This window comes from Colossoma macropomum, unplaced genomic scaffold (assembly GCF_904425465.1).
Source record: "Colossoma macropomum unplaced genomic scaffold, Colossoma_macropomum, whole genome shotgun sequence".
NCBI lineage: Eukaryota > Metazoa > Chordata > Actinopteri > Characiformes > Serrasalmidae > Colossoma > Colossoma macropomum.
Window position 1 is genome coordinate 9,488,783 of NW_023494795.1, and position 27,837 is coordinate 9,516,619.

At 36.7% G+C, this 27,837-nt stretch overlaps 1 protein-coding gene across 1 annotated transcript in view; it reads left to right on the forward strand.

The window, feature by feature from the left end:
• LOC118816086 (adhesion G protein-coupled receptor F5-like) overlaps positions 1-27,573 on the forward strand; it is a 28,937-nt gene extending 1,364 nt beyond the window's left edge. The window contains exons 4-24 of the mRNA XM_036582595.1: positions 67-240; positions 732-764; positions 3,017-3,166; positions 3,492-3,665; positions 4,025-4,057; positions 4,751-4,900; positions 7,101-7,250; positions 11,213-11,785; positions 15,617-15,723; positions 15,828-15,895; positions 16,248-16,381; positions 18,933-19,139; positions 19,324-19,530; positions 20,511-20,666; positions 20,770-20,960; positions 21,050-21,220; positions 23,412-24,803; positions 24,916-24,957; positions 25,075-25,143; positions 25,244-25,301; positions 27,234-27,573. Coding sequence (XP_036438488.1) covers positions 67-240; positions 732-764; positions 3,017-3,166; positions 3,492-3,665; positions 4,025-4,057; positions 4,751-4,900; positions 7,101-7,250; positions 11,213-11,785; positions 15,617-15,723; positions 15,828-15,895; positions 16,248-16,381; positions 18,933-19,139; positions 19,324-19,530; positions 20,511-20,666; positions 20,770-20,960; positions 21,050-21,220; positions 23,412-24,803; positions 24,916-24,957; positions 25,075-25,143; positions 25,244-25,301; positions 27,234-27,313 — 4,319 coding nt within the window. The 3' untranslated portion in view covers positions 27,314-27,573. The remainder of the gene's footprint in view (positions 1-66; positions 241-731; positions 765-3,016; positions 3,167-3,491; positions 3,666-4,024; positions 4,058-4,750; positions 4,901-7,100; positions 7,251-11,212; positions 11,786-15,616; positions 15,724-15,827; positions 15,896-16,247; positions 16,382-18,932; positions 19,140-19,323; positions 19,531-20,510; positions 20,667-20,769; positions 20,961-21,049; positions 21,221-23,411; positions 24,804-24,915; positions 24,958-25,074; positions 25,144-25,243; positions 25,302-27,233) is intronic.
• The last annotated feature ends 264 nt before the right edge of the window (positions 27,574-27,837 follow it).

Here is a 27,837-nt window from a genome sequence, read left to right on the forward strand (position 1 = left end):
GTAACATAAAACCCATAAGAACAGTTTTGTCCTAAGCAAAGTTATTTTGTTGTGTTTCTTTTACAGCATGTCTTTTGAATAATACTGGATACCAGTGCCGGTGTGAGGATCAGTATTTCTGGCCGTGTAACAAGTGCGCAGCATATGGACCCTGTGACAACATAAATAACGTCACATGTGGATGCATCAATGCTTTTCCAAATGATGGACAGTTCTGCCAACCAATGACAGAGCTGACCAGTAAGAAAAGTCTCTCTTACCTATGATGTTCTGACCCTTATTTTAGCTACATAATTCTGATTAATTTTACTTCATCTAGTTTGATTCTTAGTAATGCAGTCATGCTCCTTTTAGCGCTTAATAATGCTTTAAGCAATTAACATTAAAAATAAGGGGTTCGTTCCAAAATGTGTTACAGACCACTTTCAAGATTTTTATATGTTGACTGCAGTGATCTTTACACATACAAGTAATATCAATACAACATTATGATTAGTACCATCTTTAACAGAGAAATGAATGTGTTTTTCATTATGTCAGCTTTTTTCTGTTTTTTTTTCCACCTCAAAGATTCTTCATGTTTAAAATTGTTACAAATGGATCTACAGCAATTTGGAATGAAACTCCTCAAATGTACTTTATTAAAGATAAGCATTCGACATGAAGGTGTTCAGGGCTTTAATATACTCTTGGGGTAACTTTTGAGTCACTGTCTTCCTTTTGTTTTACAGACATCACTCCATGCCCAACTCCATCACCAACAGGTAAATAACCATTCCTCAAAGTTATCAGTGCTTTCATAGTGTAGTATGTGGAATCGAATGTACAGGTAATTTTAGCTGCACATAAAACTTTTTCATTGTGTTATTTGAATCAGTGGAGATTAGAGGAAGTGTCTGTCTGTCATTCCAACACTAGCTACTCAGCACTTACTGAGATTTCAGTCTTTATCCTCTAAATGTGTGTCAGTAGAGCATCAGTTAGTCAGAACTGTACCTGAGGTGTCATTTAAAGGTGTATGTAGCCAGCTAAGCTAGCGCTTACTACACAAGGAACTGTGTTCTACCCAATGTTGTATGTGTAAAAGAAATTGGACGCAATTTGAGTTTTAAAATTTGAGTATGATTTTTAAAAAATTCAGCTAATGTGTTTTAGCTTATTGCTACAGTTTCCTGTTTTAGCTAAAAGTTTCCTGTCACCACACCGTAATCCTCTCATTAGTGTAACTTGTGTACTGGACCATGGAAGACTCGGTTTTTCCTTTGTGAGGTATAAAAATAATCATATTTGTTGTCCAATAAAATTTCACAAAAGTGTAGAGAAAGTTTGTGTTTTTGATGTAAAAGGGTAAAATGTGTGCAATAGTAACATATTTAAACAATTAACAATTTATGTCATCATAAGTCACTGACAGGCTATGCGTTTTGTGGTTCGTTTTTGGGGCCAGTTAGAGGGGTCTGAGTTTGTCTGCCGTGCTCACGTATGCAAAAGAAACCATGACTCATGGGTCTGACTCAGAGTCCACGTCATATTGATACCATTTAATGCTAAATAATGCTTTTTTCAGTGCCTATATTATATATATTATATTAATATATTGAAATATATTTAATATAGTGCCTATATTATATATATTATAGTAATATATTGAAACAATTAACAATCTATATCATCATAAGTCACTCAAGGGGAGTTTACTATTTATAAACACGTTTTTGAGTATTGAGTGTCTTTAAATATGTTTTAAAAAACCACCAGATCAATTTGCAATCTCATTAGTGCATAATTACTGAGTAAATTAAAGGTAGTTCTTATAGATAAACCTATTGCAGTGACCACACATTCTTTCATATTAACTGCAGAAAGAGAATTATGAGTATTTTTGGTAAATCACCCACACAAATGTCAGAAGTAGATTTCAAGGGGAAAAAACAATGGGCGTCATTCACCAACCATTCTCAAGTAAAAATTTCTTCTTAAAACGTACATACGCAGTTTTTATACAGATTCTGACATTGTTATTTGGAATTTGTTCTTAGGTAAGAACAGAATCTACACACATTTAAGAGCACAAAGGTGCAAGCAAGTCTGCGGTATAAGAACGTTGTGAATCTGACAGACCTTTTCCTAGAACCTTTCTTAAGAGGAAATTTAAGGAAAAAACTTAAAAATGTAAACGGCTGTGTTTACATGCAAAGATTTTTGCCAATCCGATTGAATACAATCCGATTACAGACTCAGACTGAGGTGTTTATATGCACACTCTATTCAACGATTTGATGGAAAATCTTTGTTTACATGCTCACTACAAGTAATCCGACGCAAAATGACGCGCATGCGTGGAGTAGCGTTTAGAGTAAACGTTACCATGACAGCGAACATCACGTGAGGTCCAGTCCGCGTGAGATGAGTTTCCAGTTGGCGCGCTTGTGTTTTAATTGCTTTAAAATGACGTCAGACTCAGGAAAACGTGCTTCACATGTGCTTATACAGGAAGCGGCGAGAGGAAGACGTCGTGTTCTGAGACTCATAAAATGGACGTCCGTCCCACCGCCGTCTTTTAAAGCTCAGAGCATAAACTTCGTCTCCTCTGCAGACCAGTTTCTGCTCCGCCATGCTGAACGGTATAAACTTTCACTATGACGCGACGCACATGCGCAGAACATACTTACACGTTCCGATTAGAATGTAATCGGATTCAGGCGTTTACATGGCTATTATTCTTCTATTTAACGGATTATTTACAGGATTACCCACCTCGTTCAATCGGATAGAAATTGTATTCTGAATGGCCTCAATCGGACTAGACTATTCCGATTGAGGTGTTTACATGGACGTGTTCTATTCCGATTGAGCTATTAGTTGGATTATTAACGGATTATCAGGCTGCATGTAAACGTGGCTAATGTCATTAAAAATATTCAAAAAATTAAAAAATGTTCCACTTTAACATTCAAGGTAGAAGAGTTGGTCTGAGTTGTGATGCCATTTCATTCTAGATAATGCTTTTTTTCAGTGCCTTCCTCTCCAATTGAATATATGATTGAGATTGAGATTGACACATTGGACGCAGCAGTGCTTAATCAGCTGAGAACTGTTCTGAAGAACCTCAGTTTACCCTTCGGAATAAGTGACGTTCAGATCAATGAACTCAACGTCACTACAGGTAACTGTCCTCTCTGTCTGTGCCGAGACTCACTGTTATAAAATGTCACACATCTTTGTAGACTTTGTAGACATGTTTAATCACTTCAGCATTTAGGCCAAAGTCTCTAGTATGTGTGTCTGAATTTTATATCGTTCCTTTTATTTGTCTTTATTGTTCAAGTCTTCTGATAGTTTACCCAGAATGTTTTAATTAAAGAAAAAAATAATTTTTTGTTGGTTTTAAATGTTTTTATACAGTGCCATTGAAAGTTACAGCATAATTGGAACCAGAATATTCAAATTTTATCCTTTAAGTACTTTTGTGTGTTTCTGTTAATTCACAGTGTGTCTTTCGAATAATACTGGATACCAGTGCCGGTGTGAGGATCAGTATTTCTGGCCGTGTAACAAGTGTGCAGCATATGGACCCTGTGACAACGTTAATAACGTCACATGTGGATGCATCAGAGCTGTTCCAGTTGATGGACAGTTCTGCCAACCAATGACAGAGCTGACCAGTAAGAAAAGTTTCTTTCACCTACGATGTTTAGTTCCTTATTTTAGCTACATATTTTAGACTAATTCATCTCCATCTAGTTGGATTTTTGGTGCTGCAATACAATACATATGCAAGAAATAGCAATGCTACATTATGATTAATACCAGCTTCAACAAAGAAATTGTTTGTTTTTTTCTGTTTTTTTCCCCCCATAAAAACTCTTCTTATCTAATATTGTTATGAATGGATTTACAGCGTTTTGGAATGAAACTCCTCAAATGTACTTTATTCGTGATAAGCATTCCACATGAAGGTATTCAGAGCTTAATAATACTTTCGGGGTAACTTTTGATTCACTGTCTTCTTTTTGTTTTACAGACATCACTCCATGCCCAACTCCATCACCAACAGGTAAATATCGAGTTATCAGTGCTTTCATAGTGTAGTATGTGGAATCGAATGTAAACACAATTTCAGCAAGTAACTTTTTCATTGTGTTATTTAAATTAGTGGAGATACCAGAGAAACTGTCTTTATCATTCCAACTCTAGCTACTCAGCACTTACTGAGATTTCAGTCTTTATCTTCTAAACGTGTGTCAGTAGAGCATCAGCTAGTCAAAACTGAACCTGACTTGTTATTTAAAGGTGTATGTAGCCAGCTAAGCTAGCGCTTGCTACACAAGGAACTCTGTTCCACTTAAAGCTGTATGTGTAAAAGATATTTGACAGAATTTGAGTTTCAAAATGCGGGTACGATTTTTAAAAAATTCAGCTAATGACTGAATGATTCTGACATTCACCAGTGTTTTCTTATTTGGGATTTGTTCTTAGGGAAGAATAGAATCTACACACACTCAAGAACACAAAGGTTCCAGCAGTTCTGCCTTTTAAGAACACATTGTGAATCTGACAGACCTTTTCTTATGACCTTTCTCAAGGAGAAATTTAAGGGAAGAAACTTAGGATTAGGAAGATATTGGTGAATGAGTCCCAGTGTCATGAAACAATTTTCAAAACTTTTAAAATGTGCCACTTTATTATTCAAGGTAGTAGAGTTGATCTGAGTTGTGATGCTATTTAATTCTAAATAATGATTTTTCAGTGCCTTCATCTCCCTCTGAGTATATGATTGAGATGGAGATTGACACGGTGGATGCAGCACTTGTTAATGAACTGAGAACTCTTCTGAAGAGCTTCAGTTTACCCTACATAATAAGTGACGTTCAGATCAATGAACTCAACATCACTACAGGTAACAGTCCTCTCTGTCTGTGCTGAGACTCACTGTTATAAAATGTCACACATCTATGTAGACTTTTGTAGACATGTTTAATCACTTCAGCATTTAGGCCTAAGTCTCCAGTATGTATGTCTGAATTTTTTATTTTTCCTTTTATTTGTCTTTTAAAACATTTTTTGTTGGTTTTAAATGTTTTTATACAGTGCCATTGAAAGTTACAGCGTAATTGGAACCAGATTATTCCAGTTTCATCCACTACTTTAAGTACTTTTGTGTGTTTCTGTTAATTCACAGTGTGTCTTTCGAATAATACTGGATACCAGTGCCGGTGTGAGGATCAGTATTTCTGGCCGTGTAACAAGTGTGCAGCATATGGACCCTGTGACAGCGTTAATAATATCACATGTGGATGCATCAATGCTTTTCCAAATGATGGACAGTTCTGCCAACCAATGACAGAGCTGACCAGTAAGAAAAGTTTCTTTCATCTACGATGTTCAGTTCCTAATTTTAGCTACATATTTTGGATGAATTCATCTCCATCTAGTTGGATTTTTTCATACTGCAATACAATACATATACTACAAATAGCAACGCTACATTTCGATTAATACCATTTTTAATAGAGAAATAAATATGTGGTTTTCATTATGTCAGTTTTTTTCTGTTTTTTCCCCATAAAGACTCTTCATATCTAAAATTGTTACAAATGGATTTACAGCCATTTGGAATGAAACTCCTTAAATGTACTTTATTCATGACAAGCATTCCACATGAAGGTTTTTAGGGCTTAAATATACTTTTTGGGTAAATTTTGATTCACTGTCTTCCTTTTGTTTTACAGACATCACTCCATGCCCAACTCCATCACCAACAGGTAAATAACCATTCCTCAGAGTTATCAGTGCTTTCATAGTGTAGTATGTGGAATCGAATGTAAAGATAATTTTAGCTGCACATTGTGTTCTTTGAATCAGTGGAGATTAGAGGAAGTGTCTGTCTGTCATTCCAACACTAGCTACTCAGCACTTACTGAGATTTCAGTCTTTATCCTCTAAACGTTTGTCAGTAGAGCATCAGTTAGTCAGAACTGATGCTGTACTGACACACCTTTAGAGGATAAAGGAGGGGAAGTAGGTGACAATCAGAAGGCTGGGGAAGAAGGGGAAGGAGGTCTAGGGTCAGGGGAGACCCCAGGGGTAAGGTGAGGTTGTTCGAACAATACAGATAAAACACCAAAAGGCACACAACTGTCAATACAGCCGACACAACAAAAGGACAACATATGTTAAAGCATAGAAGTAAGCAAACATGAAAGGAGCTATACTTTCTTTCACTGTATTAGCTAAATTTTCCTGTCACCACACCGTAATCCTCTCATTAGCATAATTTTGTGTATTGTACCATGAAAGCCTCGGTCTCACTTGTGAGGTATAAAAATAATCTCATATTTGTTGTCTCACAAATGTTTAACGAAAGTATGAATAAATTTGCGTTTTCGATGTAAAAGTGTGAAATGTGCGCAAGAGTAACACATTTGAACGGATAACAATCTATATCATCATAAGTCACTCAAGGGGAGTTCACTATTTAAAAACACATTTTTGAGTATTAAGTGTCTTTAAATATTTATTAAAAAAAACACCAGATCAAATTGCAGTCTCATTAGTGCTTACTTTCTGAGTAAAATAAAAGTTGTTCTTATAGATAAACCTATTGCAGTGACCACACATTCTTTCATATTAACTGCAGAAAGAGAATTATGAGTATTTTTGGTAAATCACCCACACAAATGTCAGAAGTAGATTTCAAGGGGAAAAAACAATGGGCCTCATTCACCAACCATTATTAAGTACAGATTTCTTCTTAAAACCTTCGTACGCAGTTTTTATACAGATTCTGACATTCACCATTGTTTTCTTATTTGGAATTTGTTCTTAGGTAAGAACAGAATCTACACACACTCAAGAGCACAGAGGTGGCAGCAATTCTGCATTTTAAGAACACATTGTGAATCTGACAGACCTTTTCTTATGACCTTTCTTAAGAAGAAATTTAAGGGAAAAAACTTAGGATTAGGAAGATATTGGTGAATGAGTCCCAGTGTCATGAAAAAAATTTCAAAACTTTTAAAATGTTCTACTTTATTATTCAAGGTAGGAGAGTTGGTCCGAGTTGTGATGCTATTTAATTCTAAATAATGATTTTTCAGTGCCTTCATCTCCCGCTGAGTATATGATTGAGATGGAGATTGACACGGTGGATGCAGCACTTGTTAATGAACTGAGAACTGTTCTGAAGAACCTCAGTTTACCCTTCGGAATAAGTGACGTTCAGATCAATGAACTCAACATCACTACAGGTAACTGTCCTCTCTGTCTGTGCCGAGACTCACTGTTATAAAATGTCACACATCTTTGTAGACTTTGTAGACGTGTTTAATCACTTCAGCATTTAGGCCAAAGTCTCTAGTATGTATGTCTGAATTTTATAATTTCCTTTTATTGTCTTTATTGCTCAAGTCTTCTGATAGTTTACCCAGAATGTTTTAATTAAAGACATTTTTTTTTTGTTGGTTTTAAATGTTTTTATACAGTGCCATTGAAAGTTACAGCATAATTGGAACCAGAATATTCAAATTTTATCTTTTCCTTTAAGCACTTTTGTGTGTTTCTGTTTATTCACAGTGTGTCTTTTGAATAATACTCAATACCAGTGCCGGTGTGAGGATCAGTATTTCTGGCCGTGTGACAAATGCGCAGCATATGGACCCTGTGACAACGTTAATAATGTCACATGTGGATGCATCAGAGCTGTTCCAAATGATGGACAGTTCTGCCAACCAATGACAGAGCTGACCAGTAAGACAAGCTTTACCTATGGTGTCCAAACCCCTATCTTACCCACGTTTTAGAGTAATTCTGCTCCATCCAGTTGGAGTCTTGATAATGCAATCATGGTCCTTCTTCATTTTACTTTGCATCCAGTAATAAATATTACATGTAATTTATTAAGTATAAACATGCCACATGATGGTATTCAGGGGTTAAAGATACTTTGTTCCAAAACTTTTGTTCCACTTTCCACAGCTTTTTTTTCTTAAAGTATGTTGGGAGGAGCGGGCTCTACGCATACAAGAAATATCACCACTACATTATGATTACCATTTTAATAGAGAAATATTATGTGTCAGCTGTTTTTTTGTTGCTTTAATTTTTTTCCTTAAAATTCTTTATGTCTAAAATCATTACAGATGGATTTACAGCATGTTGGAACAAAACTTCAAATGTACTTTGTTCATGATATGCCATCCACAGAACAGTATTCAGGGCTTAAAGATACTTTTAGGTTTATTTTTTTGAATAACTGTCTTATTTTTGTTTTACAGACTTTACAGCATGCCCAATTCCATCTCCAACAGGTAAATAGCAATTACTTTTATATCTCAGGAACTGAGTTACCAGTGGTTTCTGTGATCAACCATGCTTTTATTTGGGAATCCCAAAAAACAATTAACTACAATATATGTAATGAATAATCCAAACACACATCCTGACTAATATGGGATTTTTTAGATTATCTCAGAAATATGATTTGTTTAGAAAGGTGTTGAATTCAATCTGAAAATTTTGAAGCCTTCCAATTTCTGCCCTTGCATTCATATCACTGATAAGGCTGGCTAATTTGAATACTCGACTGTGTGTTTCTTGCAGTGGTATTCATTGCTCTTTTTCAGGATTCAGAAGGTTGGATCTTTTTAAGCTACAAAAATGGTAGCCTTAAATACAATAAACTTCATCAGCAAAAAAACTAAACATTGAGCAGTTTTTCTTAATGTATGGAAGCTGTTAAAATAGATCACTTATAGCTGAATAAGCTGAATTCATGTAAGTCATCCCTGTCACTAAACCTCATTGCTCAACAAACTGCACAGATTTCCACATGGCTACTAAGCTAAAAGAACATAGATGCCTGAGGAATCGTGTGGCAGCACGAGTGCCAGCTCTACTTAATAGGCGACATGAGCAGTTGCGTAGGGCGGTGCAGTCTCCAGGGACTCTCTAACAACTTCAGGGTTTACTACTGTACCATTATGTTCTCTAAGATACTAAAGTGAGGAGAAAAAAGCAACTGGATGATCAAAAAATAGAACATAGGCATCTGAAGCAGAAAAACAGGAAAGAAAAAGAGAAGATGAGGAGAAAAAGCATTAAGATAAAGGATTCAGTAAAGATAAAGCAGAGTCAGTCACACTAAAGAACTAAACAACTTAACAGAGACTTCACGAAGAGTAGCTGCAAACACAGGTGTGTGTGTGTGTGTGTATATGTGAGAGGTAACAAGTGCAGAAGTGGCTGCAGGGGGGCTGGAGCTGGAAAAGAAAAACAAACACTTAAATACAGTATCACTATCAGCCATACAGAATAACGATATCATAAAGCAGTTTCTGACACACAAGCACACTACTGAGTGATGCTTACATCCCAGCACTACATGAAGCTTAACTGAAGCTTGCAACATGTCAGTGCTGTGGAATTAGTAAAGATATTCATTGCAAAATGCAGTGCCAGTATTTCAAGTGGTGGCATCCAGCAAGGATTTCAATACATTAAATGTTAATTAAAAAGATAAATTATACCCAACTTTTAATTAAAAAGATAAATTATACCCAAAAGCATAATTTCGTTTATTAAAAGGGAAAAAAACTTTTGCAACACCTGACATGCCACCTTTAGCTGCAACAACTGAAGCCAAACGCCTAAAAGTGGAGATCAGTTCATATTAGTTTGGAGGAATTTTGGCCCACTCTTCTTTGCAAAATTACCTGATGTCAGCCGTATTCTGCCCCAGTGTCTCAGTGGGGTTCAAGTCAAGCCACTCCACAACCTTAATTTAGTTTCCGTTGAGTCACTCAGGGTGGACTTTCTCTTATACAAGTGCAAAGTGAAAGAAAATCTTACGTGCGTAGCCCCCTTGTAGAATGTAAATAACTCACTGGTCAGTCATATAGGCTGGACTTTCCCTACACAAATGCTAGTGCATTCGGTTTAAAGTTAAAATTTCCTGTTACCTTAAGAAATCTGTTACCGAGACTATGAAAAAAACACTTGCACTGTGCCTGTTGTATTATCCACGCATAAGTAGTTGTAGTCTGTAAAACAGTGGACAGCCCTCATCCTGTTCACAGAGCATGTACCAGTCTGTATCCTCTAGGCCATTCTGCAGAATCTCCTCAGCCTCTTTTGTCCACCTGGTGGTAAGAGTGAGTTGGTGACCTGTGGGTCTGTAGGTGAAGAAAAGATCTGCTTGTGTGAAACATTCCACATACCAAGAAATATTTGTGTGGAAGAAAGAGATATGTGATTGAAACCTCTGGAAATTACCATAAATGTCTTGGAATGATCCATTGGAAGTTTACTAACTACTGAATATATCTGATTGTGGTTTACTAAAACTCTATCCGGCTTTTATGTGGCAACATCTTAAAGCAGGTGAGGTTCTTATTCACTTTATTGCTGGATGTGCTTCCAGGCAATGCTGGTGTGGACAGCTGAAAAGTAGATGAACAAACAGGCAGAAAGAGAAGCTAGTTTAAAGGCGCAGTTATGCTTGATAGGTTAGATTTCTTCTGGTAAGTTTATCTCTGGCTCAAACACAGAGAGAACATAGGGAAACAGTTTTTATAAATGCTGTGCAGATGGGACAAACCACATAAAACTTGTGATTGGTCAAGGTGCTACTTAGTATGCAGACTGCCCAGTTTATATTGAAAGCAGAGAATTTTGGCAGAATCCTTCAACCATTTAATGGACATTGGGAAGTTATTCACGGGACATACATGTATATAAAGTCCCCACAAGAGCAAGATGAACTTGCTTAACAAAAAGATTTTGGTTCTCTAAGGCTTTAACACTTTTGTGTCCTGGGTTGCCTCTATTTATGTTCGGCTAACACATTACAACTTGCATATTTGTTGTGGGGAAATATATTTTGTTCGCGACATACAACATATTGTCCAATTCTCGTACGTAGAAAGAGCAAGAAATCCTAATTTATTTGAACAAAATTATCAACAGATGTTTACACACAAGAGCTTGTACCCCAGGCCCACACAATGTTCTACCAATAAGATTACAATTATATAAGTAATGCTTAACTGCTGTTTAACTAAAGACAAAGGCATATGCACAGTAAGCCGGTATAGCTGGGCCTATACTATTTTTCTTTTGTGTTTTCTTAATGAACTCTGTGCTTCCTAAAAAACGTTTTGTTTGATGTGTACTTTTGTTGCAACATCTTATAGTTCTGTTGTTTCTACCACAGGGACCAGTACTCTAAGTACTAGCACAGGGACCACTGCTCCAGACATGTCCACAGGGACCACTGCCCCAAATACTACTGCAGGGTCCACTGCTCCAAATACTACCACAGGGACCACTGCCCCATATACTACCCCAGGGACCACTGCTCCAAACATGACCACAAGGACTACTGTTCCAGATATGACCACAGGGACCACTGCCCCAGATACTACCACAGGGACCACTGCTCTAGATACTACCGAAGTGACCACTGCTCCAGACATGACCGCTGGGTCCACTGCTCCAGACACGACCACAGGGACCACTGCTCCAGATACTACCAAAGTGACCACTGCTCCAGATACTACCACTGTGCCCACTGCTCCAGACACGACCACAGAAACCACTGCTCTAAAGACTACCACAAGGATCAGTGCTCCAGTTCCAACCACAGGGGTCATTGTTCCAGTTCCAACCACAGAGGTCATTGTTCCAGTTCCAACCACAGGGGTCATTGTTCCAGTTCCAACCACAGGGGTCATTGTTCCAGTTCCAACCACAGAGGTCATTGTTCCAGTTCCAACTGCACCAGCAGGTATGATTTAAAATGTTTCCTGTCCTTTCTTTACTGATTATTAAATGTAATTGTGTAAAACTATATAACTGAACCTAAACAAACGGAGACTTTCTCTGTTCAATCATGAATTTGTGCACAATTATTAACATTGCCTTCAAACAAAATTACTCAAAGCCAAAGTTAATTGTTTTGGTTCTCCTTTTGGGCATCGTTTTCACAGATATCTGAGCTTGAACTCTTGATATGGTGAAAGTAAAAGAAAATGTCTTCTTCCCTTTTTATTTGATGAATATCAAGGTTCAGATTCTGCTTATTCCACTTGTTCTTTTCAGTATTAAGCTTTGATTTACGGTGATTGTAATGAAAAGGCAAGAGATATTGGAACAAATGTCTAAAAAAAACTCTCAAAACATAGCTAGCGTCTTTTTGATCATGGTAATGCTGCATACAAAAGATTATATATATCCATGTCAGCTACGTTTATGGTATCACTTAGAGTTTTGTTTGACATCAGTCAACATCTCAGTCCATAACCATGCAGATGAAATAGGCACTTATCAGCTGATTAGATAAACTACCAAGCTGTATGGCATTGTATGTAGAACATTTTTAAGTTACTTGATGATGCGTCTGCTTGTGAGCATGTACAATATTTCATTATCCGCTTGTTAAGATGTGACGTATTGACCTGCCAATACGTCATGTCCAAGTCCAAGCCTCTGTTGTATTGGCTGAGACTCTTGTCTTTACAACATGCTGCAGTGTTGTGTCCCATGCTGTTTCAAAAGATTTGAGTCCCAAAAACTACTCATTCTACCGCTTTCCTTTTGATGAGAAAGAGGAGAGGAAATGTTTGCAGTTGATAATGACTTTATTGTATTGTAATGTGTTAGCTGGACCATCAACACAGACGTTAACTACAACTATCCTTCCCAAGCATTAGAATGACAATTGAGTATTTTTTTGGACTCTGATTTATTCAGACAATAAGGGATAAAGCGCTGCCACATGCTGAAAAGATAAGAGCCTCAGCCAGCGCAGTAGAGACTTGGACCCGGACTTCAGAAAGTCAATACGTCACATATTAACAACCGAATTGAAGGTTGAAAAATTCAGGCCTTTTTAACTCTTAATGGGGCCTCACTAAAGAATTAAGCGATTGTGAAAAGGTTCACAGGTTCCACCATTGTTGTTTGTTTTTGGGATATGAAGGAACTTTTGGACCTGGAAATGGCCATTACGTTATGCATGGTGTCAGACTTAACAAGCAAATTTTAATATTAACCCCCTTGGGTCGAAGGGCATTTTTTTTTATTTACATTTGCCTATCTTCTTGAGTTTGCCTTTAAAGGCACTTGCATATAACATGATACCCATATATTTTATATTAAAATGTTCTGTTGTCTTCAGCGCTACTTTCTACAACCGCTGCCGCAACATTAGCAGCTGTAAACTTTTTTTTAACACAATTTCACGTGTCTCCAAAGTCGACTGAATGAAGAATAAAGACTTGCCGACACGGTGGGTAATTCCTTAGTGATGCATTGCATGCACAGTCCGTGTGACTCAAGGAGAGTCACTGTTGCCAGAATGCTGAACTTGTAGCTGTTGGTTCATCACCATTGTTGTAATTGTTTACATCCCGCCAGCAGCGCCACGTCATATTCTCGGCTATCGCGAGATGCTGACTCAACAGCCAAACTCTTTTATTGAGATCTCTGGGAATTTTACTTATGTTTCTCTGTCCACCACTTTACCAAAGTTCCAGCAGTTTGTTAAATATGCAACAATCTTCTGTGTGCAAATGTTAAGGATGCTTACAGTTCATCTACCCTTCCTCCACTGGGAAGATTGGACCACAACCTGGTTCTACTGACTCCCACATACTGGCCTGTGGTCTTAAGACAACCGGTGACAAAGAAGACAATCAGGAGTTGGTCACCAGAGGCAGAAGAGGCTCTGCAGGTCTGCTTTGAGACCACAGACTGGGAGGTGTTGTGTGAATCAGCTGGTGGAGACATTAACAAGATGCATCACCCATTATGTCAATTTCTGCATGGACACCATTGTTCCTGCCTGGTGGATGTGTTGTTTTCCCAGCAACAAACCATGGATCACCAAGGACCTGAAGCAATTGCTGAGCAAGAAGAAGTAGGCTTTTAGACTCAGTGATAAAGAATTACTTAGGAGCATGCAGAGAGAGCTGGAGGTGAGACTGAGGGGCAATAAGGGGGCATACAGAAGTAAGCTGGAAGGAAGACCAGCAAAAAAAAAAATGCAAAGGAAGTATGGACAGGTATGAAGATCATGACTGGCTTCAAGACTAAGCAACAAACTGTGGGGAGCAATTTGGACACAGTCAACGGGCTGAATGTTCAGCACGACCCCATCCCCCTCCGTCAGCAATGGCACCCCCCACACCCTCACCACCTCCACCTCTCCCAAACCCCTATTCACACCACCCACCCCATAGCCATTGCCTGAAGACTTGCACCCCCATCATAGAGGTGACACCCAGCCAGGTAAAGAGACAGCTAAAGAAGCTGAAGTTCGGTAAAGCTGCTGAACCGGAGTCATCTCCGGTTCCGAAGTCATCTATCTCCTCTTTCAATGACTACAGACCAGTGGCCCTTACATCCCACATTATGAAGGTGCTGGAGAGACTAGTGTCGTCACAACTCAGACCTCAGGTCAGCCCTTTCCTGGACCCCCTGCAGTTTGCTGATCAACAGCAGGTTGGCATGGACGATGCTGTTATTTATCTACTGCAGAAGGCGCATTCCCAATTGGATCAGAACAAACACCATAGTGAGAACCATCTTCTTTGACTTTCTGAAGTGCATTCAATACCATCCAACCTCTCATGCTGGGGGGAGAAGATGGATAAAATGCAGGTGGACAAGTCCATGACTGCCTGTGTCTTGGACTACCTGTCTGGAAGACCCCAGTATTTGCAGCTGGGAACCTGCCAGTCAGATCATCTGGTCAGTAGCATTAGAGCACCACAGGGGACTGTGCTCTCTCCACTCAGAGCTGGTACAAAAAGCAGTGCGCTATTCAGAAAACAGGCACCATGCAGCAAAATACAATACAGTTGAAGTACTAAGGAGCCAAATCTTTCACACTCACAAGGCTTGTCATATGCTGGAAATAATCATCTCTTGTAACCAAGCTGGACAGGCAGAGAAATCAATTACTTTGCTTAATGAAATATAATTTCTAAAACAGCACATTGCATTTGTTTACCCTCAGCAGTTTTCTGCTTTTGAAATTGTTTCAAGCCTAAAGATCTACTATAAAATGTGTATGATGCAAGTTAATTAACACTGCATGTTTCAGTCATTTCTGGTTTTATAAAATTATTGATTATTTTAACAGTTTTCAAATATTTTATAATTGAATGTGTATCATTTTCATTAAATAATTTGGAGTTTAGTTTTGGGTATTACTGTTTGTGATATGGTTTTAGGGTAGTAAATTTAGTTGCTGGATTACTGTAGCCTGCACTCTATTTTACACCATAATATGGGTATGTAGTAGAATAGCAGTGTTTTATACTGTAGTATAATAAGTGTAGTATAGTGGTGCAGTATAGTAGTATTTGTGCACAGTGGGCTCGTCTAGAGGCAGGGCTCCCAAATCACACTTGTGATTGGTCTGTCTGTTGGCACTGGCAGACATAGTGTCATTGGTGCCTCCGTGGTCGGTCGTTTTCTGTAGTGAGATACTGAAGGCTTGATGAAAGAGAACAATATTTTAGATGTCCTTGAATTTGAGTGTCAACATTCTTCTGTCCTCCTTCTTTGATTTCACTCTAATTTCACTTTAAATCCTTTTTTTCCTTTTTAGAATACACTATAACTTTATCGCTGACCATAGATGAAACGTTTGACAACTCACTCACGGTCAAAAGCAGTCCAAAGTACCAAAAGTACAGCACAGACATCACAAGTTCAGTAAGTATGGCATATATTTATATGCCATCTAAATATATGCCATATGCCGTCATCAACACGTCTATCAAGTCCCAACTGTTAGTAATAGTGAAAGTCTTTTTCAGGTTGACAGTGCTTACAGTGCCAAACTTTCTTCATACAAAGCTGGTTCTGCGAAGGTTATTCAGTTCAGGTAAGACTGTTCATATTTACATAACAAAGTTTAACCATCATGAATAGGTTTACTAGAGGTCTAATTTCTAAGATATTTTTTGCCCCAATAACCAAGAAAGATTTTACTCTAGCTTACTGAATTTTACTACACACACAAAAAAGTATTAAGAAAGGTCAAAAGTCAATGAATTAGTTAGTGAATCAGTCACTGTTAATTACAACCAATACAATTGTGGATTTGGAAACCATAGATAAAACTGAACATTTCTAAATATGCACCATGTTTTGATTTGAATCAAACGTATGGTTTTGATCACACAGTTGTTCTATGTAGTTATGTTCTAAATTATGTTCTTTGTTCATTTCAACAGGCCTGGCAGTGTGATAGCAGACTTCACTATTACAACAACAAGTAATACACTTGATTTTAGTGCAGCAAACAAACAATTAGTTTCTGCTCTCAGTGGAACTTACAGAGTAACTGAAGATTCATTTGCTCAAACTGGTAAGGTTTTTCACTTTTTATCATTATGGCTATTCTCTCACTCTTTTTCACTCTTTTTATATTTTAAAAAGATGATAATGATATTAACAACAGTTCATAGTAATTACACTAAATAAAAGGAATATTTTTAAAATAAATGTGCAGCCAATTGTTCTTAGTTTATGGAACATGTAAAAATTTGGAGCACTGTCTGAAATTTCCTTTTTTTTTTTGCCAAATTTTCACCCAAAAATCATTACTGTAACTGTCATGTCCTCAACTGAAGCACCTTGCTTAGCTCGGCAGGCAGCTAAACTCCTCTACAATAACCACATCGACAAGAGATTCCAGTATATCTCTGTTAACTGAAGGCACTTGGAGTCGGGTAAAACTGAGAGAAAAATCAGCACAATTCTCTGTGACATTTTAAATCAGGAAACATAGCTGAGTACAACAGAATTGAAATGACTAATGATTCAGTTGAGTAGATATTAAATACAAGCATTGTACATGATAACATCAGTAGAAAAATATTAATGGTATCAGCAAAATAGAGTAGCAAGGGAGAATTCTGGATATGCATAGTAAGCACAAGAGTGATTAACAGTAAATTAATCAACAGAGAGAAATAAAACAAGTCACATTACTTAAGCTACATACAGAACATTGCCAGTAGGTGGCGCCCATTTACAAGCGTAAAGTACCAAAACACACAAAGTCTATGGGACATTACAGCAAATTAGCTGGAATCATTTCTACAACTTTAAAGAAGTATAACTTTTAAACATCTATATATATATATGTATATTTATGTGTGTGTATATATATATATATATATATATATATATATATATATATATATTTTGTTTTTTGTTTAAAAGTTATACAAGCAGGCAGTCAGCCAAGACACATTTGGTTTTTTTAAGTTATCTTCTTTAACTTTGCACTAACAAGTAATATACGGTATTAATAGCATCAAGCAAATTTCTTGTCTAAATCATCATACACTTGCCTCAAACCATCCAATTGTTAACGGGCCTATATCCTACATTTTTGTATAAATACGGTCAAAATTAATTTTTGTGTGATTATTTTCCAATCTCTCCTCATTTCTTAGAATTAAACAGACTGTTTTTGTTACGGTGTCTTTAAGACCGGTATATGTAAATGATCTCTGCCCTGTATTGTGCCTCATTCAAAAAGCAGTTGAGGCCTTACAACTTCGAGAAAATTGAGTTGTGTTATGAGCCCTTTAAGTAATCTCTGTTAATCTGTTTAGATGGTCAGTTAACAAAGACGTGTTTGGTTGCTGAAGTTCACTTATTTAGTTTTGTGGGTACAGGGCTCATGTAGCTAACAAGAAATGCAAGCAAGCTGTTAAGTAATCTCAGACTTGTTTATGTGTTTTCTTATACTGTACGACATACTGTTGTCAATTAAAATGTACAAGAGTACAGACAAAATACAAGCTTCAAGATGACTGACTGCTGTTTTAGCCATGCAGCATACTTTTGTCAATTTTTACACATTACAATATGGACAGTTTACAGTATGGGCTGTTACAGTGTTAGAAACCATATAAGCAATTTTCTTTGAGATTACTCAACAGCTTATCATGGTTTGAGGTACGTGTGTGATGTTTTAGATATTTGTTGGCTTCCATTATTTAACTACATCAGCCTTGTAGCACCAAAACTAAATAAGCAAACTCCAGCCACCAAATATGAATTTGCTGAATAAATACATACACAGAAGTTGTATTTTATTTTTTTTACCAAACAGTTGCTTTAGGAATTATGATAAACAATAGCATGTATTTATAATTGTTTTTTGTGGGTTTAGTCAGATTCAGTTCATATCAGCTTGATTTTCTTCTGCCTGTTTCATATTCTTTTCATATTTATGTGAAATAACATCAGCGCTCAACACTGTAATTTTATTGATCAACAGTTTACTACGATAACGCAGCAGTTTTATTTAAAATTTCCACAAATTTTCAGAAATTAAAATTGCATACCTCCTCAAACTAAGTGTGTATTTTTGCCTGTTAATCAAGGTTGTAGTTTTATGTTATTGTTTTGTAGTTTGCCATGAAAAACAAAAGTGCATCTTTAAAAACAGTTTACAGATTACTTTAATGAGAGAATTGGTCAAAATCAAAACCTTATGAATAACTGAAGTATTATAAATTCACTATATGATAAATATGTGCTAAGAAGTTGAAAGATTTGAAAACATTTAATCAAACTTTGTACTGTGTTGTTCAATGAGTAAAAAAATAAACTTCTAACTAACAAGTTGAGAAAGTCATATACTGTATATTGTAAAAATTGGATGTGATAAGAGTTAAAAATGCAAGAAAAAAGGTTCATGAGAATAAATCTAATATCATGTTAAGTCTTTAATCTGTATTGCATTTCTGGTACTTGACAGTGCACTTATATTAGTGAACACTGACATTCAGACAGTAAGCAGTAATTGGAATAATTTGAAAAACATGAACGGTTTAAATATTAGCACAAATGTACATTTATTAAACAAAGCTAACAGACTGTATGACTTTATTTTTTAGTGGAAAATGGCTTATATGATCGCAAAGGCAACATTTACCCTGGCAAAGATATAGATTTGACCTGTAATCCTCCAGCCTTAAGTACTGGAGGAATAACCTGGAGTTTCAATGATAAAATCATCTCAACAGAAGTAGATTCTAGTCAATATCAAATCAGTGCTGACAGAAAAACACTCACCGTGAAAAGCACCAGTGATCAGGACAGTGGTAAGTCATGATTAATTCACAAGATACTTTTAATATACTTCTGCTACTTTTACCATTATCAAGTTACCTGATGTTATCTAATGTTTAAAAAAATAGAGGAAATGGAGCAAATGATCTTTGCAGTGAAGGCTTTTTTTAAGTGTAATGAGTTATGTTACTCATTTTATTCTCTTTGCCTTCACAGGTAAATACGCATGCAAAACGACCTTAAACTCAATTCCCTACATAATCTGGCAAAAGATGGTAATTCAGCCATTGCCCAATATCAGAGCGACCACCTCAAAAACTATTTACTGTGATGGATCACCAATCACACAGGAGTGCTGCGCTGAGAACAGCTACAAGACTAAGTGGAGCCTGATCACTTCATCTGGACCACAGCAGCTAACAGGTCCCACACACAAACAGCTCACACATTTTCTCTATTTGATTTGAGTCGTTTTTAATCTGCGAATCCAGATGATGTAGTTAAACGGATTGTTTGACAGAGAGAAGTCAATTTACTTTAGAATTGTTTACACTTTTTTACCATCCACCCTCATTTACCTCATGCTTTTTGGTATTATAATACTGACCTTTCATTTTCCTAGAGATTTTGATGTGTTAATTATCTTTATTTAAAAAAAAATGCAAACTGGTAAGTTAAAATGTGCAGTAGTGGTGTCATAATAATAATTAGAAAGTCACGTAACCCTGTACATTTAGCTCAGTAATTATATATGCAAAGCTATCTTCTTGGTTAGATGTGTTTTGGTAAACGTATAGTTTGTATGTTTTTTTTTTTCTTTTTTACAAAATGTGTGTCATAATTATTGGCACTACTGCATTTAATACTTTGTGTAACCTTCTTTTGCCAAACATATCAGCACTGAGTTTCATACTTGCTAAAATGCAGAGCAAGCAACCAGAGATCACTTCTTGATACAATACAGTGCTTGCCACAGGTGGTATTTATAATGGCCGTTTTTTCTGCCATTATTTCAGTAAGGTTTATGCTAGCTTAATGACTGCAAAACACTTATCACACTCTAAATTTACACACGAGGCTACTTAAGCTCCAAGTACCCTGATGTTTGCTAATTCTTGTTGAAATATTCCAACCTTGATAGTTACATGTAATAGTTAGCATTCTGCAAATGCGTTTCTTACTGCCGCTGTCTCTGGATTTAAAAAAAAAAGATGAAATACAAATAAAACATGCTTTACTTACATGTGTATATAAGAATTACTTGGGGTGCCAATAATTTTCATGTGGTTTTGTTAAAAAGCAAAAAAGGCTTTGTCAGAGTAAAGAGATTTTTAATCTTATTCCATAACCCTCTAATGATTTTAAAGGTTTGTTTTCATAAGCAGATTACTCTCTTTGCACAGACCCAACGATAGGCTGCAGCTCATATTCGTACCCAGGTTTCAGTGAAGCGGACTGTAAGGACGGTGACAAAATTGTGACTTTCCTATGGGAAGTCTTTGACCTCAATGGAGACCTTTCTAAAACAAACCGCGTCAGAATTACTGCAACAGGAAAAAGTGAGTTATCTGCTGACTCCTTAGATATAATAATTTTTAGACAGTTTTTTTTTGCCACCTTGTGTAAACTTTTGTGTCCCCCCCACCCCACCCTCACCCGAAGGTTTGGACTGCTACGATAAACAATTTGGAGCTGGAAAATTAAACGACCTACAGACTGGTTCTTGTGATGTGGATAGCGTTGGCACTGTGACAGCTCTCTGTACATTCAGCACAACAGACAAAGGTACCTGGAAGATTGTGGAAGATAACTGCATCCTGCGTGCTCTTCAAGAACTGATAGACAAATCTGAGGTAGTATGATTCTTCTCTGAATGTTTGTTTATTTTCCATACAAAAAATAACTATTGCTCAGATAAAATGTTTTAATACATTTTCTGTAGAATTTACAAGTTGCAGACGTCCCACAGTTTACAGCTGACCTCCGGGATGCCACCGAATCCAATTCTGCTAAGATAACAGAGTCTGAACAGAATGTCTTAACAGTTGTCCTCCTAATGACAGTAATTGCCAATGTGTCACAGTCATTTATAGTTGACAAGTCCATCATGACGGTATGTAAATGTTTTTACCATTTTAACCTGACTCAATTTAAAATATATGCAGTTTGCAGTATACAGGGTTCATACAGTCATGATAATCCTGGAAAAGTCATGGAATGCTTTTCCAGGTCTAGAACAGGCATGGAAAATAAAAAGTGCTGGAAAATTAATTGAATTTCCTGGATATTCGATTCATTTTTCCCCCATACTGTTCATCATCTCATCAAATTTAAAGCATTTTAGAGTCTAGATCGCAAAAAGCACCAAAACGAATGTATCTGCACAGGGACTAGCTTTACTAACATATTGTTAATGTGAATCTTGGCTAGCTAAGGTGTAACATTCACGACGTGTGTGTTGCGGAAGATGTTTCGACATTCGAACAATGGAGAAGATGAATTAACAAGCCAAATGTAAGAGGAAAAACATGCTGCTGCTTTTTACACCAAGATATGCATGCTTAGCTTCTTCACTGTGAATCAAGCTAGGTTTGTACTTGACGCTTTGTAAGTGGCACGCCAGAAATGACACAATCACGCCACCTCCGCATCACACACTGTCATGGCGCGTGAACATGCATCTCTGATGCATGGGCCATGGGCCATGTGTGTGCTAATAAATACATTAATTCCCCACAATAGGTGAAACTATTCCCTCACAAACTTAACTTCAGTTAGGCAACTCATTTCTCTGACTAAATAAATTTGTCTGTGTTTTTGATAACTCATTTGATTTCGAGCTAAACGTAATGAAATGGAGAACGATGTCTACCTAATCGTGGTGTGCGAGCATGAACACGTCTGTGTAGTGTTATGACAAGACAATAAACCTTTCGGTAACACTTTACTGTAATGTACTGCTCATAAGGCTTCATGACACCTACATAAGGTTGTCATGAAAAATGAGCTGCGTAAATGTTTATAAATGCTTATTCCAATAGGTGTAATTTGCTGTAAAGGTTACATTTGCCAGTTTTGATCAAAGTTAGCTAAAGTAGTCGTTATGACAGATGATGCCTATTAGTATAAGCTTTTATAAACATTTATGTAGGGGTATGTCAGTTGTTATGACAGGAACCCTACAGTAAAGTGTTATCAATCTTTCTTTACAAATGAAACTGATGGTCTTGTTTGCACATGGGAATATGGGAAAGGAGTCAAAACAAAATATATAGACTTTGAAATTCTGACACATTAGTGTATTTAGCAAAATGACTGATCCTTTCTCTGAGGTTGGAGTGTTGAACTTTGTGCAGATATTTATACATGGGGCAAATTTCAGTTTCACTAGCAGTCATTCCATTCAAACCTTATTTTGACATGTAAATATTAATTTTATATTTATATAATATAGGTCTTTTTCCCTTTCAGAACCGCTGTCTATATTATATTAGATTAGATTAAATAATCCTTTATTAATCCCACAACGGGGAAAATTGCGGTGTTACAGCAGCACAGAACACAGAGCAGCAGGAAATATACAAACAATATATAAAATAGAATAAACAATAAAAGTATAAAGATATATATGTATATGTACAAAGATTACAAGAAAAATATACAAAGTATTAAATTTAAATTTAGAAATGTATGTATTGTAGTGAGTATTGCACAGTGAATAAAATAGCAAATAAATAAACAGTAAATAAATGGAGAAATATTGCACTTGACATAATTGCACATAATGGTGGTAAACATATTGACAATGATCCGCAGTGAATATACTACACATGGTGGATTGAACCACCCATCACTAACATGTTAAATTAGTGATGGATGGTTACTGATAAAATTCAATATCATGGTATTTTCAAACATATCACAGTATTATACTATCACATGATGTTAAAGTTGATCATAAAAGCTCATGCTTTCTAAGTTTCCTTATTTTTATGGATTAAAAGCATAAATGTATAGACGTTATATCGCCCAGCACTAGACTAAATGTATGGCACGGAAATTTCATTCTATGTCATGGAAAAGTCATGGAATTTCAATGTTTAAAAAGTGTATGAACCCTGAGTATATTGTAATAAACTTACTAAAATTAACTGTTTGCTGATATTAACTAACATTAAGTCTACATAATCTGTACGTGAAAGAATGCTTATCTTATATACTTGCTTGTTACTGGTTTGTGGTTATGTATTTTCTTTAATTTGAAAAATGATAAAACGTAGATAACATTATATTTCAATATACAGGATTTTCTGAAAACATCAGATGTCATTTCAGCAACAAATGCACGGAATATATGGGAGCAATTAAACAAAAAGAATACAACTCAGAAGACAAGCTCGGACCTTCTGAAGTCAACTGAGGAAATTGGAGGCAGACTCACAGATGACAGTTTTAGCATATCAACAAACAGTACTCAACTGGAGAGAACTAAAACTTATGGTCCATTTTTTGGAACATTTGGCGTAAATTCCACTACACAGATAGATATTCCAGAGCTTAATGGACAGACATTGATCACCACCATAGTTTTCTCAGCCTATGACAATGTCCTGCCTGTTCGAAATGCAACTTACAATGACAATAAAAATGTCAGTACAAATGACAGTATATATGACAGTAAAACTGACACTACAATCAATGGAGATGTGGTGGCGGTCATCGTGAACAATACAGTTTACAACATCTCTCTTACCTTTGATATTAAAAATGAGTCACTGAGAAACCCTCAGTGTGTCTTTTGGAACTACAGTCTTTTGGATGGGGATGGAGGATGGGACTCAACTGGATGTGAAATAAAGCCTTTAGTGAATCAAACTGGCAAGTTTAAGTGTGAATGCAACCACACAACCTCATTCTCGATCCTGATGTCGCCATTTTTTGTGGATAATCTTGCCCTGGCCTTTATAACTTTCATCTGTGTCGGCATTTCGATAATCTGCTTAATTTTGGCCCTCATTATTGAAATCATCGTCTGGAAGCCCTTGACCAGGAATGAAACATCCTACATGCGCCACGTCTCCATAGTCAACATCGCTCTGTCCCTCCTGATTGCGGACATATGCTTCATCATTGGAGCAGCTATTGTTAAAGACGGAGAACAGACACCAGTGGGTCCCTGCAGTACAGCAACGTTCTTCATGCACTTCTTTTACCTTGCTCTCTTCTTCTGGATGTTATTCTCAGCACTCCTGCTCCTCTACCGCACCATTATGGTGTTTGCTAGAATGTCTAAGTCCATTATGATGGCCATCGCATTCTTTGTTGGCTATGGGGCCCCATTACTCATAGCTGTCATCACTGTGGCAGTAACAGCTGGAGGTGGAGGATACATCCAGGAAAAGAACGCCTGTTGGCTGAACTGGTTCAAAACTAAGGCCCTCCTGGCGTTTGTGATTCCTGCTCTGACTATTGTAGCTGTAAACCTCCTGGTGCTTGTTGTGGTGTTATACAAGATGTTAAGGAGGGGAATTGGTAACATCTCTCAGCCAGATGAGAAACATCCCTTATTGATGATCGCCAAATGTGTGGCCATTTTAACCCCTCTCTTTGGTCTGACCTGGGGATTTGGCATCGGGACCATGGTGTCATCTGCTTTAGGGATTCACATTGTGTTTGCCCTCCTCAATTCACTGCAGGTACTGAAGTATTTTTGTTGTAACTGGAAAAACATTAATGCAAATAGTAGCTAACATACATTTCTATTAGACTGCCTGTTTAATAAACAAGTTGTCATTTATCTGTTCAAAGGGTTTCTTTGTTTTGGTATTTGGAATTCTGCTGGACAGCAAGGTATGAATTGACAAGCTTCTCAATTTCTCAAATTTCTTTTCAAAAATTCTTAAATTTAGACTCTAAGTGCATTTTAAAATTCACATAACTTTGGGATGGTTTGTTTTTTGATCACAGATCCGTGAGGCACTGGCAGAACGGTTGAAACTAAAGAATCTTAAGAATCTTACCTTTAGCGGCACAAGGGTAAATTCCTCCTCATAACAAGTCTTGTTCTTCAGTCAGATATGCTGTTTATTTATTTGTCGTTTAATTATTTCTTCTTTCACTTTTTTCTAAATTACAGAGTACAAGTGCAGGTCCATCATCTTCAAGTGGGCCGAGACGCAATCGGAGGTCAAGGAGTAAGTTACAAGACTACTAATTAACTACAACAATTCTTTACCACAAACCTGTTATTACTGTAATTTACCAGCATACTCATGATCAGAAATTAGCCCCTGTTTCATTAATTAAATATGCTTCTTTTTTTTAAAAGGAGTATTTTATAAATAATTTATTTAGTCTGTTGATAACAACATTAAAAGTAATAGCTGCCAGTTAGCAGTTAAACATATGTGGCGGCCCTGTTGGTGCTTACCAGACTATGCCACCCCTTTGTTTATACCTAGGGCAAAGGGGAGTTCTGACCACAAGAAACTTTATATAGTGGATATTGAATATGCAGCTCCAACACCAAAGAATGCTGCCACAAAACCCACCCGCTGGCTTAGCCTAGCAGCAATGAGCCGAAACTGCTACCAAGACCCCAAGGTGGCTACACATAGAAATCTTGAGGCCAACTTGATTGTATTTGAGGGCAACTGTTCTCTCTTTTATAAAGAAATAGCTATGCCATGGAGTAGGTGTATAAGTGTTCCTAATAAAGTGCTCAGAGGGTGTATGTATAGAACCCCTCCACCTCCAAAAGCCCCTCGTTAGCCTTGGCAATTGCTGGCTGTCTCTAATACCCTGAGCGCACAAGATTTTAACAAAACATTAGGGCAACAAGTATTACCCCTCTCATAATGCATGCTTAGAGCACTTTATAACTGGAAAAGGAAAAAAAAACCAGTCAAATCAAATCAAGACTGGATGAAATGGAGGTAACACATGATTGCAAAGACAGAGTTAAGAACGTCATACAATTAATTCTGATTCAACTATCAGATATATAGCCAAATATTGGTCTAATAACCAACCAGAAAACATAACACATATGCTGGCCATCCAGGCTGTACAGTGTTTACCAATTATGTAATCAGTTGTAGTAAATGTCATCTTACTGCTTGTCTACAAAATAGACTACACTGCATTACACTGCATCAGGCTCAACAGCACCTGTTTCTAAAGTATTGTCTGACATGAGGCATAAAACAAAGATATAAGAAAAAAACATGGAAAGAAAACACCCACCATCCACAGTGTATCAGTTGCCCTATCTGGCTAGTTTTATGCAGCAGGTCGTCCCTCACACCCTAACAGTGAATTTGTTTAAAAAAAAGCTCTAGGCTTCTCGTCATCTCTGGGTTTAGGGGTGAGGGTGCGATGTGCTCGGCTTTTCAGGTAGATCAAGGATATCATGTAAGACATCTGCATTGAACTGACAGGGCATAGACCCTTCACATCCTCCTATATTCCTAGCAGTCCAATATTCTCTCTGCAGCTTTGGCTGCCAAATCAGACTGAGCCATGAAACTGCCCGCAATATCAAGTTTAGCTCAGTGTTGTCATTTTTTGCTAGATCAATATTAATATTTGTTTATAAATAGTTGTTTTGTTCCAGTCAGTCTATAAAGCACCTTACAGCCCATTTTATGTAATGATTTACAAGTGAAATAAATCATTTTGAAATCGAACAGATCCTTTTAAATCACCCTGCATATTACGCTGTCCATTATGAATGGTTCATTTTTATGTTTAAATGCTTTTTTAAATTATTAGATACAATAGCATTTTAATCTCATGAGATAAAATTCAGTCTTATGGGATTGCGAGGGTTGCTACACAAAGTAGCATAAACATTTAGGCTTAAGCTTAAACTTTTTGCCCTCTGTAAATTACAAAGTAACATTTAATTCATTATTTAAGTTTAGTAGTTTTTCTTAAAAATTTAGGTCCCAATGAATAGAAGTTGTCATATATTCATAACACACCCAATCATCAGTGGCATACACACTCTTTCAAGGCCTCTTCATTACTCTTTCTATTAGCACATTGGCCCAGTAGTGTAGGCCGTAGCTCACATGTATTGAGATCGTTATGCAACCCTACTAATCTGTGCTTGTCCTTTTCAGATGGATACCACGTATCAAGCGGCAGTGGATCCTCTGCAGTTTCATCTTCAAGCATTGCGGATACAGTTACCAATACTTAGTGCACCCCACAAAAGTTGTTGATGATAGATACTCAGAAAAGACCCAGGATGAAGATGATTCCACTTAAAATCATTAATTTGAATTCATTTGATTGATTACTTGAAGAATTTGTGTGACAAAAGCTATGAAATGAATTTCACCAGCATAATTGGTTAACTTTTTAAAACTTCTACAGTTTACAGATGTCTCAGAAATACCTGTTACACAATTCATTAACTATTAACAAGCAAATAACAATGCCCTTGTAAATTGAAACGTAACATGATATAAATGTATTTTTATGATGTGTTACTAAGGTCTTTTCTAAATTAAGTGTTAACTGTTTGTTGACCAATCAGGTAAATGTTGATTAATTGTAAAATTTCAGTTGCACTTGTACTGGAAATGTAGTAAATGCAGTGGTATTGTTATTATATATAATATTTACAGTAACTTAAAACACCATTTACAATTTTTTTTCATTTTTAACAGACCTGGAAATGTTATTTGTTAGCAGTTAGATTCCACTTTAGGTATGGTCTTG